At 48.3% G+C, this 14,105-nt stretch overlaps 1 protein-coding gene across 43 annotated transcripts in view; it reads right to left on the bottom strand.

Annotated features, from left to right (window-relative positions):
- SYTL3 (synaptotagmin like 3) overlaps positions 1-14,105 on the bottom strand; it is a 117,788-nt gene that overhangs the window by 53,551 nt on the left and 50,132 nt on the right. For 41 of the 43 annotated variants that reach the window (XM_063813605.1, XM_054686457.2, XM_016956552.4 and 38 more), the window contains 2 exons: positions 3,915-3,966; positions 2,806-2,875 (listed from right to left, as the gene is read on the bottom strand). In XM_063813605.1, coding sequence (XP_063669675.1) covers positions 2,806-2,875; positions 3,915-3,966 — 122 coding nt within the window. The remainder of the gene's footprint in view (positions 1-2,805; positions 2,876-3,914; positions 3,967-14,105) is intronic. The other 2 variants (XM_063813619.1, XM_063813620.1) reach the window with 1 other exon arrangement.

Here is a 14,105-nt window from a genome sequence, read left to right as displayed (position 1 = left end):
AAGTTTAAAAGCTAATTAGTATTGGTGTTGCAAAAGTAGGAAATGGCTTAATTGCAACGACTGGAGCAACAACCAGCCTTTCAAATGGACAGCATGTGCTTACAAAATGCGTGGACCTGGCTGGGCGAGGTGGCTCACGCCTGTAACCCCAGCGCTTTGGGAGGCCGAGGTGGGCAGATCACGAGGTCAGGAGGTCAAAAGCAGCCTGGCCAATAGTGAAACCCCGTCTCTACTGAAGATACAAAACAAATTAGCTGGGCCTGGTGGCACATGCCTGTAATCTCAGCTACTCAGGAGGTTGAGGCAGGAGAATCGCTTGAACCCAGGAGGTGGAGGGTGTGATGAGCCAAGATTGCGCCATTGCACTCCAGCCTGGACAAGAGTGAAACTCCATCTCAAAAAAAGCAAAAAGCAAAAAAAAAAAAAAGCTTAGACCACAACCACTCTCCAAATACAAGTGCAGCAAGTGTTTCAAAGATCTTAGAAGTAAAAACACAGGCAAAAAAAAATACAAGAAATCTCCGCTGCCAAATTATTTAGTTTAGTTGTGTATGAATTCTGCCCCTTCACACACAGCACAGTTTGCTATGCTGTGTAGTTCACGTTCTCATCATGTCCCATGCTGGAGGTAAAAATTGCAGAGACTTTTAGAGTTTTAATTTGTGTTATGCATTTTTTTTTTTTGAAAACTGACTCCATGCTTCAAAGTACGTCATCACACCATGACTCTGACGTGTACATAAAGATGTTGATATTTCCTAAGGGAAGAGATCTCCTTTTTGTACATCTGTATTTGCAAAAGATAAAATTTCTTGAGATCTCAGCTGTTTGGGTGACTGTATATGCAATGGTGACCCATGGCGGTTTTTGATCCATCTCATCAAATGACTGTTTGAAAAATATTGTTGTTCATGACAATATTTCAGTTACAAAGCTGGATGCACACAATACCAGCCATAGTAATGTGTATTTCTACACTTCCCTTTCTGATGTATTTCTTTATGAATATGGTTCATCTGTTCATAATTGTTATACCCATGTGACTGTCATTAGTATATCTGAGTGTTTATGCTTGCAAAAATATGCATGCTGTTTTTGCCTATTTATTGTGTAAAGTGGCCAGTGAAGTGTTCTGTCATGGTTTTTGTTTTTAGTTTGTTTGTTTAGAGACAGTCGCGCTCTGTTGCCCAGGCTGGAATGCACTGGCGCAATCATGGCTCACTGCAGCCTTGGTCTCCTGGGCTCAAGGGATCCTCTTCCCTCAGCCTCCTGAGTAGCTGAGCCTACAGGCATGTGCTACCACATCCAGCTAATTTTTTTATTTTTTGTAGAGATAGGGTCTTGCTATGTTGCCCAGGCTGTTGTCATGTTTTTACATGTTTCTCAAATCCCCTTTAAAATTTTTAAATAAATTTCTTCAAAATCATTTTTAGATTTTCTAGAATTATATTTTTGGGATTTTGATCTTCCAGGATTCCAGCATTCAGGATGATAGCACTCAGGACTATGTCTTCTGGGATTATGATCAGCTCCCATATTCTCCCATATATACCTGCCCCCTTTAATTTATAGAATAATGAAGATAACCAAGACATTTCATGGCACTTTACAGTTTTCCAAGTACCAACACACACATTATTTTGTTAATTTCTCACAACAGCCATACAAATATAGACGATATATACAAATATAGACGCTCCCTGACTTACGATGGTTTGACTTACAATTTTCTGACTTGATGATGGTGTGAAAGCAATATATATTCAGTAGAAACCGTACTTTGCATTTTGATCTTTTCTATTTTGTATTATTAATAACATTTTTATTATTATAAAATAGGCTCTGTATTAAATGATTCTGCCCAACTGTAGGCTAACGCAAGTGTTCGGAGCACATTTAAGGCAGGCTAGGCTATGCTATGATGTTTGGTAGGTTAGGTGTGTATTAAATACAATTTATTTTTTTTGAGATGGAGTCTTGCTCTGTTGCCCAGGCTGGAGGGCAGTGGCACTTGGCTCACTGCAACCTCCACCTCTAAGGCTCAAGCAATTCTCCTGCCTCAGCCTCCAGAGTAGCTGGGACTACAGGTGCCTGCCACCATGCCCAGCTAATTTTTGTATTTTTAGTAGAGACAGGGTTTCACCATGTTGGCCAGTCTGGTCTCGAATTCCTATCCTCAAGTGACCCACCTCGGCCTCCCAAAGTGCTGGCGTGAGCCACCGCGCCTAGCTAAATATATTTTTGACTTACAGTATTTTCAATTTACTATGGGCGTATTGGGATATAACCTCATCATAAGTCAAGCAGCACCTGTATAATTATTTCCACCTCTCAGGTGGGAAACCCAGGTAACTGCCCCAAGATCGCACAGCTAATTTCTCTGGACAGAAATAGTGCTGGTCCACTGTACATCAGAGCCTGCAAACACTCAAAAGAGACACTCCCACTCTCACACACACGTTAACCAATCTTATTTCCCCTTAGACCCCAGAGACTCTACACACACGCCCAGCACACAGCAGAGTTGGGGAAGGGGGCCGATGCCATGCCAAGAGTAAAGAGACCTCGGGTGCAGGCAGAAAGGGTCGCTGATGACACAGAGGGTCCCGCGACCAGAACGAGGAGAGAAGCTCTGCCCAGCCCGAGGGCCCTCGCTCCCCGCCCCGCTTTGTGACCCGCTCCAGGCACAGTCAGATCCCTTTGCTGGGAGGTTCCGTGCCCAGCCTCAGCCTCGAAAGCTCCCCTGCTTCCTCTCCTTCTATTCCCTGACCCCTACTAGAGAAGTGCCCAGAATGGATACATTACCCTGCCAGGACTGCGGCTGCACTGGCTCTCGCTGACAGGAGGTGGAGTAGGAGGAACCACAGAAATTTTGCTGCCAAGGAAAACACAGGCATAAGAAATGGGTTGTGAACCATGCAAGCCATTAGTTTTACAAATACACAAAATCTGCCATTATTCTATAATTCTAGTTCTCCGCCTTTTTTTAAACTGCCTCACTTTTTGGAAAAATAGCCAGCAGCCCTGCTTGGACCTGCTGCTCTACGAGGGGCATGATTTCCTGGTATCTGTATGAGGGCGATGCTGCCTAAAGTCTGGGTACTCCGCCCCGCTCAGTCATGTGTTCTGAAACAGCCTGGGTGCTCCGGCCTGGACCTGCCACCTGGCTGCGGGGAAACCCCTGGTTCCCATCTGCGCTCCCGTGTCCTCTTAGCACAAACCACACCAGCAGAAGTGCCAAAAATGTTGTGGATGTGAGAATCAACCACGAAGCAAACTGGAAGCTTGTGCTAAAAGAAATGGGAAAGAATAGGGGAGGAAAAAAATGAAAAAGTCTCGATACTGGAAAATTTCACCATGGGCCAAACAAAATAGCAGCTGGTGGGGAGCTTTCAGAAACACTTTCATAAATTGAGTGTAATCAGGTGTGTGAATTATGGCCAGCTTCATGACTGCTCAGTTTTTAGAATTTTGTGCAAAGAAGTTCACATCTCTCAGGCCATTATTCAATTCTATCAATGTTTATTTCACCAGTATCTCTAACGTGCCAGGCGCTGGGTAGGGTGTTAGAGATAGGCATGATTAATCAAAGCACATGCTTGCTTTAGAATTTCACTTAAGTGCAATTAAACATAATATTTAGTTTCCTTATAACACTTCAGGAGAATTTAAGAAGTAGAGCTGAATGTCTAGTGAGAAAATACTATGCTAGCTAGAAGGTTTCTCATGAGAATCTGGAAACATCTCTGCTTTAATCTTTTTCAGGAACTTTATCTTTAAAAGAAAAAAAAAAAAAAGAGTCACATTCCAAAGCAGTGACATGTGAAAGTCAAGAGACCTATAAGTTCTTGCAGAGTGTCCTCTGCGCTCCTGCCCCGGAGGGCCGGGGACGGTCTGTCCTTTGTAACACTCACCTCAGCTTCTGATAAGATTGCAAGAGCTGCCCTCCAACTGTCTCATGTTTGCCTGCGAGAGATATCCATAGAGGGCGTTTATTATTAAGAATAGCACTTAGCTGATGTAAATACAGGAAATAGTAGATTAAAATTATTTTCTCTAGTATCATTTCTTGTGATTAAAAAGTAAGAGATCATTTTGAGGTGATAGAAATGTTCCAAAATTAGAGTGTAGAGATGGTTGTACAACTTTGTAAATTTACTCAAAATCATTGCATTGTAGACTGAAAAGATACATTTTATGTTATGGAAATTATACTCTCCTAAAGTCATTTAAACATACACACACATTATGAAACCGTAATTGTTGGGAATGACTACTTTTATTAAAAGTTGATATTGGATTAGATTTTCTAAATCTTCCATTCGTCCTTTGGAAACATTTCATAATGGAATGAATCTATTCCCGTAAGTTTGCCTTGTGATGAAGATTAAATTAATCTTTTAAAAACTGTAATCTACTTATTTCTAGTTACAGAGGCTAATAATTTCCTAAATAAGACTGCATCTGATATAGTACTCTTTTTGTTTCAAGAAAAGAGGTTTTTATGATGTGTTAAGACGCCAGAAATAAAACTCAGCATGTTCCCAGTTCTGTGAACACAGTGTTCCCTGGCCAAATGCATAGGAAGAGACCAGTCCTCGCCCAGCAGGGGGCTGGGAAGGAAGCAGCATTCTCCTGCTAAGGGAGGTTCCCAGAGGGCTCCACTCTGCCCAATACACAGACCAGAACACCGGGCCTGCCACCCTGGGAGGCAGTCTAGCTCCTGTGCCGAAGCTTGGGGGATTTCAGCCATTCCAAAAAAAACATTTACATATGGAAACATCACTTCCATAAGACCCACTGAAGGACACGGACAGTAAGAAAATCAGATGGGCTGGCCTTTGGGAGGGCAAATAGCATGTGATGTTAAGCTCTCAACACCGAGCCCCAAGCCTCAAAGGAAGAAGGCAGCCCCTAGGTCAGGGTCCTTAGCCAGGCTGGCCATAGCCAGTGCAGGAGTCTTTGAAATCATGGCTAAAGTTCCGAGTCCACCTGCCTGTGTGCATTTTCTGGGGTTCATCTGGGGGACATCTGGCTTTCACAGGATTCTATAAGGCACCTGTGACCCTTCCCCTCCCCATTAAGAAATACTTCCCTAAGACAGAATGAAAAGGTACAACACAGTCTTGCCTGAAGCACGAGCACTCAACTAGTAGGACCAGCTGGTCAGGGACCAAAGCTGGCACCTGCAGGAGCCCCCTGAGAGAAAACATCCAGGTCCAAGCAAAAAACAGCCTGACTGCAGTGTGCTGGCCACGGAAGCAAGAGAAAAACAGCCACGCTGCTCATCCTGCCCATCCTGGGGCGAGCACAGACCTGGGAGACAGCTAGCGCACAGCAGTCTGCGGGCGGCGATGTACCACAGGGTGCTCCTGTCTCTGGATCCCCCTGCCCCATGTGGCCTTACAGCCATCACTGTCACCCTGTTCCTGGGTCCCCCATGCCCTACGTGGCCTTACAGCCCTCACCTATCACCCTGTCCCCAGGTCTATGTGACCTTACAGCCCTCACTGTCACCCTGTCCCCAGGTCTATGTGACCTTACAGCCCTCACTGTCACCCTGTCCCCAGGTCTACGTGACCTTACAGCCCTCACTGTCACCCTGCCCGAGTCCCTCCTGCTCTACGTGACCTTCCAGATCTCACCTGTTACCCTGCCCCGAGGTCCCCCCCACTGCTCTATGTGACCTTACAGCCCTCAGTGTTACCCTGCCCCGGGTTCTTCCTGTCCTACGTGGCTTTACAGCCCTGTCAGCCTGTCCCCAGGTCCCTCCTGTCCTTCGTGGCCTTACAGCCCTGTCACCCTGTCCCCAGGTCCCTCCTGCCCTATGTGACCTTACAGCCCTCACTGTCACCCTGTCCCCAGGTCCCTCCTGCTCTATGTGACCTTACAGCCCTCAGTGTTACCCTGCCCCGGGTTCCTCCTGTCCTATGTGGCCTTACAGCCCTGTCAGCCTGTCCCCAGGTCCCTCCTGCCCTATGTGACCTTACGGCCCTCAGTGTTACCCTGCCCCGGGTCCCTCCTGCCCTATGTGGCCTTACAGCCCTCACTGTCACCCTGTCCCCAGGTCCCTCCTGCCCTTCGTGGCCTTACAGCCCTCACTGTCACCCTGCCCCGGGTCCCTCCTGCCCTTCATGACCTTACAGCCCTCACTGTCACCCTGCCCCAGGTCCCTCCTGCCCTATGTGGCCTTACAGCCCTCACTGTCACTCTGTCCCTGGTTGTGGCAACAGTATCCTGAGGCACAGTCACCAAAAAGCCACATCCCTCTTAGAGAATCTGAGGCTATCACACTACCACCTGGAACCCTTCAGTGACTCCCTATGGCGTGGTCTGAAGTCCAGGCCCACGTGGCTTCCGGGGTGCCCCACCCTTCGGGGTCACCCCTCCGCCTGCAGGCCTTGCCCTTTCACTCCAGCAAACCAATTGTCCCTTATTGCCCTGCCTACCCGGTGAGGCCGGCCCTGCCTGCACGATTACTGTCACCCCCACCTCGTCTCCTCGTGCTATCCCCCACGGGCAGTTCTGCCCCAGGTCCACATCTCAGACCCCAGCTAGGAAACCTCCGCTTCGGCCCAGGTCGCAAATCCCCCGCGTCCCTGCTGCGGCTCCTGCACGGACCGGGCGTGCACGTGGCTTTCTGCTGCCCCCTGCCGGCTGCAGCGACGCGGGGCACAGGCGGGGCCTGGGTTAAGGCTGGAGAGGGAACGTTGCACTCTGCTGGCCCTGGGGAGGGGCCCGTCACACCTGCTCAATTCCGCCCTATGACAGCAGCCACAGATAGTAATAAAGGGCAGGCATGCCCGTTCCCACGAAACTTCATGGGCACTGAAATTTGAATGTGTCACAAAGATTATTCTTTTGTTTTTTTTTTAACCATTTAAAAATGTAAAACCCAGCCAGGTGTGGTGACTCACATCTGTAATCCCAGCACTTTGGGAGGCTGAGGCAGGCGGATCACTTGAGGCCAGAAGTTCGAGACTAGCCTGGCCAACATGATGAAACCTCGTCTCTACTAAAAATACAAAGATTAGCCTAGCCAGGCATGAGGTTACACGCTTGTAATCGCAGCTACTCGGGAGGCTGAACTCAAGAGGCAAAGGTTGCAGTGAGCCCAGATTACACCACTGCACTCTAGCCTGGGAGATAGAATGAGACTCCATCTCAAAATAATAATAATAATAATAATAATAATAATAATAATATAAAACCCACTCTTAGTTCACAGGACATATGAAAGCATGCAGGGGGACCCGCAGGTCCCAGTCTGCCCCCTGCCTCACTGCCCCAGTTGTGGGCTGTTGCTCTCAGCAGGGCAGGGGTTGCTAGAGACACAGAGCCCCAGGCAGCCTCCAGCCTGCAGAGCCCCAATCCCATTGGAGCAAGATCCGGGCAGATTTGAGAACTCAAGGAAGTTGGAGCAGCACTGCCCTGTGTGGCTTTTACCAGCCCACTGTTGACTATCATTTCACTTCTTCTCTTTGATTCCTCAGTTGTTTCTTCCTAGAAGCTTCCTTAAAGAGCCCTGAATTTTGACCTCTTGTTAACATGTCAGTATTCGCGCAAGGAGCTGTGAGATGCTCACAGACAGGCATCCCTCGAGAGGCAGGTGTTTTGGACCAAGGGCCCCCACCACCCTGCCCGGTCTGGCTGGCGAGTGACTTTAGCAGGGATACCCGTCTTTGCCAGAGACAGGAACAGCTGTGGGCCAGGGCCCAGGTCTGAGGCTGCCAGGGCTTGTCTCAGGCACACGGCTGGTTGGCAGCCGTGTCTGCCAGGCACGGCGCGGAGCATTTTGCACACATTTGCTGCTCGGGTGGTTGCCAGGTGTCATCCCAATTTTTTTTTTTTTTTTAAGACAGAGTCTCGCTCTGTCGCCAAGGCTGGAGTGCAGTGGCACGATCTTGGCTTACTGCAACCTCCGCCTCCCGGGTTCGAGTGATTCTCCTGCCTCAGCCTCCCAAGTAGCTGGAACTACAGGCGCCTGCCACCACACCTGGCTAATTTTTTGTATTTTTAGTAGAGATGGGGTTTCACCGTATTAGCCAGGACGGTCTCGATATCCTGACCTTGTGATTCGCCTGCCTCGGCCTCCCAAGGTGCTGGGATTACAGGCGTGAGCCACTGTGCCAGGCCCCCAATTTTATAAATGAAAAGCAAGGCTCAGGGATAAGGTGTCATGGGCCCAAAGTCACAACGTCTACAAGTGACAAAGCGGATTTTGTACCACAACTTGCCTAAAAAGCCTGCAGGAAGTCAGAAAGTGTACAAATATAACTTAGGGTGGGGAGGGGGTGGGGACAAGACCAAAATGGGGATAGCCGAGGGCTGTACAGACACGGGGTCACCATTCTGCTTCTATTCGAACATTTTCCTAATAGAAAGCCAGGGGGGAAACGACCACCTGGAAACCAACAACCATGTCCCAGAAAGCTGAGTAACTTCTTTTTCCCCTCTCTTGTTTTTGAGACGGGGTTTTACTCTGTCACTCAGGCTGGAGTGCAGTGCTGTGATCATAGCTCACTGTAGCCTCTCACTCCAGGGCTCAAGTGATCCTCCCACCTCAGCCTCCTCCAGGAGGCAGAAGGGACCACTTGAGGCCAGGAGTTTGAGACCAGCCTGGGTAACTTAGTGAGAATATGTCCTACAAAAAAAAAAAAAAAATTTTTTTTTTTTTTTTTTTTTGAGACAGAGTCTCACTCTTGTTGCCCAGGCTGGAGTACAATAGCGCCATCTTGGTTCACTGCAACCTCCGCCTCCCGGGTTCAAGCGATTCTCCTGCCTCAGCCTCCCAAGTAGCTGGGATTACAGGCGTGAGTTACCACACCCAGCTAATTTTTTTTCTACAAAAAAATTTTTAAATGAGCTGGGCATGGTGGCATGTGCCTGCAGTGATCCTCCCATCCAGCTACTCAGGAGGCTGAGGTGGGAGGATAGCTTGAGCCCAGGAGTGACAGGCTACAGTGAGCTATAATCGCAGCACTGCACTCCAGCCTGAGTGACAGAGTAAAACCCTGTCTCAAAAACAAGAGGGGAAGGGGGAATCTAGACACACAGGCAGATGTGCACAGAGGGGAGACAATGTGGAGACAGCCCCGTGACCATCAGGGCAGAGACTGGGGTAATTGCTGAGATCCACCAGAAGCAGGAAGAGGGAGGCAGCGTTCTACCCTAGCACCAGCAGAGGAAGCATGGCCCCACTGACACCTCAATTTCGGCCTCCCAGCCTCCAGAACTGGGAGATGATACATTTCTGTTGTTGGAGGATCCCCAGGTTGTGGCACTCTGTTACTGCAGCCCCAGGAGGCAAATCCAGAGGCCGCGGGTGCTTGAGTGACTACCTGCCTCTCCACTGTCCCCTTCTGCCACCCCCATCCCCTTCGCTCAGCCCCAGTCAAACAGAGCCTCCCAGCTGCCTGTGCCCACTCCAGGCCTTGTGCCTCTCCCCACGCCTCCTCCCCCCCAGAACAGCCCTTCATCTACACCCCAGCTCACACTCCTTCATGACCCTCTCCCCATGGCTCCTCCCCCCTAGACAGCCTTCATGTACACCCCAGCTCACACTCCTCCATGACCCTCTTCCCACGGCTCCTCCCCCCAGACAGCCCTTCATCTACACCCCAGCTCACACTCCTCCATGACCCTCTCCCCATGGCTCCTCCCCCCAGACAGTCCTTCATCTACACCCCAGCTCACACTCCTTCATCTACACCCCAGCTCACCTCCTTCATCTACACCCCAGCTCACACTCCTCCATGACCCTCTCCCCATGGCTCCTCCCCCCAGACAGTCCTTCATCTACACCCCAGCTCACACTCCTTCATCTACACCCCAGCTCACCTCCTTCATCTACACCCCAGCTCACACTCCTCCATGACCCTCTCCCCACGGCTCCTCCCCCCTAGACAGCCTTCATCTACACCCCAGCTCACACTCCTCCATGACCCTCTCCCCACGGCTCCTCCCCCCTAGACAGCCTTCATCTACACCCCAGCTCACACTCCTTCATCTACACCCCAGCTCACACTCCTCCATGACCCTCTCCCCATGGCTCCTCCCCCCAGACAGTCCTTCATCTACACCCCAGCTCACACTCCTCCATGACCCTCTTCCCATGGCTCCTCCCCCCAGACAGTCCTTCATCTACACCCCAGCTCACACTCCTCCATGACCCTCTTCCCATGGCTCCTCCCCCCAGACAGTCCTTCATCTACACCCCAGCTCACACTCCTCCATGACCCTCTTCCCATGGCTCCTCCCCCCAGACAGTCCTTCATCTACACCCCAGCTCACACTCCTCCATGACCCTCTCCCCACGGCTCCTCCCCCCTAGACAGCCCTTCATCTACACCCCAGCTCACACTCCTCCATGACCCTCTTCCCATGGCTCCTCCCCCCAGACAGTCCTTCATCTACACCCCAGCTCACACTCCTCCATGACCCTCTTCCCATGGCTCCTCCCCCCAGACAGTCCTTCATCTACACCCCAGCTCACACTCCTCCATGACCCTCTCCCCACGGCTCCTCCCCCCAGACAGCCTTCATCTACACCCCAGCTCACACTCCTCCATGACCCTCTTCCCACGGCTCCTCCCCCCTAGACAGCCTTCATCTACACCCCAGCTCACACTCCTCCATGACCCTCTCCCCATGGCTCCTCCCCCCAGACAGTCCTTCATCTACACCCCAGCTCACACTCCTTCATCTACACCCCAGCTCACACTCCTTCATCTACACCCCAGCTCACACTCCTTCATCTACACCCCAGCTCACCTCCTCCATGACCCTTCTAAGAGTTCATTCATAGGGATTCCATGACTGTCCTCACCAGGCTGGCCCCATTGTGGTTACTGTGCACGCCTGCACTAAAACTCCTCTGACTCCACTGTAATCAATATGCATCTGTCTCTCCCCTTTCTGAGGACATGGCCTCATCTTCTGCATCTCGCTGTTCCTGGTACCCAGAAGACGGCTTGCCATATAAGAGGTGGTGGTTATAAATACAACAACAGGCCAGGTGCGGTGGCTCATGCCTGTAATCCCAGCACTTTGGGAGGCCGAGGAGGGTGGATCACGAGGTCAGGAGATCAAGACCATCCTGGCTAACACAGTGAAACCCCGTCTCTGCTAAAAGTACAAAAAATTAGCCGGCCGTGGTGGCGGGCACCTGTAGTCCCAGCTACTCAGGAGGCTGAGGCAGGAGAATGGCGTGAACCCGGGAGGCGGAGCTTGCAGTGAGCCAAGATCGCTCCACTGCACTCCAGCCTGGGCAACAGAGCGAGACTCCGTCTCAAAAAAAAAAAAAAAAGAAAATATAAAATAAGTGTTATAAAAATAAGTGTTGGCCAGGTGCAGTGGCTCACACCTGTAATCCCAGCACTTTGGGAGGCCGAGGCAGGCAGATCACGAGGTCAGGAGATGGAGACCGTACTGGCCAACATGGTGAAACCCCGTCTCTACTAAAATACAAAAAAAAAAAAAAAAAATTAGTCAGGTGTGGTGGCATGCACCTGTAGTCCCAGCTACTCAGGAGGCTGAGACACGGGAATCGCTTGAACCCTGGAGGCAGAAATTGCAGTCAGCCGAGATAGCACCACTGTACTCCAGCCTGGCAACAGAGTGAGACTTCATCTCAAAAAAAAAGTGTTAATAAAATAAGTGTTAGTGTGGTTGTGAAAAAATTGGAACCCTTGTGCATTGCTAGTGGGGAAGTATAATAAAATAGGGCAGCAGATGCTGAAAATTCCATGGCAGTTCCTCAATAAATTAAACATAGAATTACCATTTGATCCAGTAATTCCACTTCTGAGTATAAACACAAAAGGATTTAAAGCAGGAACTCTAATAAATATTTGTACACCAATGTTCCCGGTAGCATTATTCACAATGGTCAAGAGGTGGAAACAACCCAAATGTCCATCAGCGGATGAATGGATAAACAAAGCATGGTATATCCATGACACAGAATACTATTCATCCACAAAAAGGAATGAAATTCTGATACATGCTCTACAACATGAATGAACCCTGAGGACATTTTGCTAAGTGAAATAAGCCAGATACAAAAGAACAAATACATTATGATTCCACTTATATGTGGTACCTAGAGTAGTCAAATTCATACAGACAGAATGTAGGACAGTGGGGGAAGGGGAGGATGCAGAGTTATTGTTTAATGGGTACAGGGTTTCAATATAGCAGAATGAAAAAGCTCTAGAAACAGATGGTGGTGATGTTGGCACAACAATGCAAATATACTTAATGCCAATGAACTTAATGCTTAAAAGTGGCTAAAATGGCAAATTTTATATTGTGCATATTTTGCCACAATTTTAAAAATGAACATGAAGTTATTAAATTCAAAATTATTTCCTATTTAAGTATATATGTGTCTGCTCTTTTAAAAAATTATTCATATGAAGAGGTAGTTTAACAGCAGCAAATTACTCCCTAAAAACTAGTCTAATGAGTAATTTTGTCTAAACATATGAACACATGAATCCTTCATTCAGAAATCCCTTCAGTTCAATTACTTCACCTTGGTTTCCATGCTATTCATTGAAATAGGAAAAATAATGATGGGCATGAAAACGTTGTTGTATTTTATCAACTGATCTTCTAGAGTAGAGGTCAGCAAACTTTTTCTGTAAATTTTTTGGTAGAAAATTTCAGGCTTTGCCGGCCATAAGGTCTCTGTTGCAACTATTCAACCTGTTGCAAAAGCAGCCATGGATATGAGAATGAGTGAACATGGCCTTGTTCCAATAAAACTTTATTTACAAAAGCAGGGTGATGGGCCAGATTTGGCTTGCAGGCTGTTGTTTGCCAGCTCCCAAAAGAGCAGGGAGTATTTAGTAAAATAAAATATTGACGAACCTGATAACCAGCCCACCTAATCATGGTTCTTCCTCCATTCCAAAAACAGTGAATCAAAACCCAATGAAGCATGTAAGTAGTGGAGTAGTCGTGACAATTCAGGACCAAGAAGTAGGCTGCCTAAAGTGACCTCATTATCAAGGAGTGATGGACAGGGCTCAGAAGACATCAGGAGACATACAGACAAAGAAGCAGTCCTGGAAGGAACGCAGGTGCTCAGAAAGCATCGGGGAAACTCCAGCCATCCAGTTAAGATACTTGAGATACAAAAAATGTCTAGGTTAAATTCATGTATTCAAAGTGACTTGGACCTTCTAATCAATTCAATTTTTGTGTTGCTACTATGTGCAAAGCCAAAGGCATCATGAAATAAAAAATGAATAAAATCAGCCAGGTGCAGTGGCTCATGCCTGTAACCCCAGCATTTTGGGAGGCCGAGGTGGGCAGATCACTTGAGCCCAGGAGTTCAGGACCAGCCTGGGCAATATGGCAAAACCCCATCTCTACTAAAAATAGAAAAACTAACCAGGCGTGGTGGCGTGCACCTGTGGTCCCAGTTACTTGGGAGGCTGAGAGGGAGGATTGCTTGATCCTAGGAGGCGGAGGTTGTAGCGAGCCAATATCACTCCACTGCACTCCAGCCTGGGTGACAGAGAGAAACTTCATCTCAAAAAAAGAAAAAAAAAAAAAAAGAATAAAATCAAGAGCCTGTCTCAGGAAGATTATTATCTAGAAACACAGGGAGAAAGCAAAAAATTTTGAAGGGCAAGGTCTTATTACATTAATCATAAAATCTGATTTGATAGTCTTGGCTCTACTTAGTTTAAATGGACCTGTCTAAAAATCTCTGAGACACAACAAGCAATCCAATCTGCTGGGAAAACACTACCAAGACACACACTTCTTTTAGTGGTGATGTGTTTATCTTTCCTCTTGAGGAGAGTAGTAACAAAATATTCAAGAATAGGATCCACCTTTCCTTTAAAATAAAAGCAGGCCAGGCACAGTGGCTTACGCCTACAGTCTTAGCAATTTGGGAGGCCAAGGCAGGTGGATCACTTGAACTCAGGAGTTCGAGACCAGCCTGGGCAACATGGCAAAACCCTGTATCTACAAAAAAAAAAAAAAGAAAAAAAGAAAAAGAAAGGCTGGATGCAGTGGCACATCTGTAATCCCAGCACTTTTGGAGGCCGGCGCAGGTGGATCACTTGAGCTCAGGAGTTCGAGAC

Source organism: Pan troglodytes, chromosome 5 (assembly GCF_028858775.2).
Source record: "Pan troglodytes isolate AG18354 chromosome 5, NHGRI_mPanTro3-v2.0_pri, whole genome shotgun sequence".
Taxonomy (NCBI): Eukaryota; Metazoa; Chordata; class Mammalia; order Primates; family Hominidae; genus Pan; species Pan troglodytes.
Note: the sequence above shows the minus strand (reverse complement) of the source record. Positions and strands in the feature narration are given on the sequence as shown.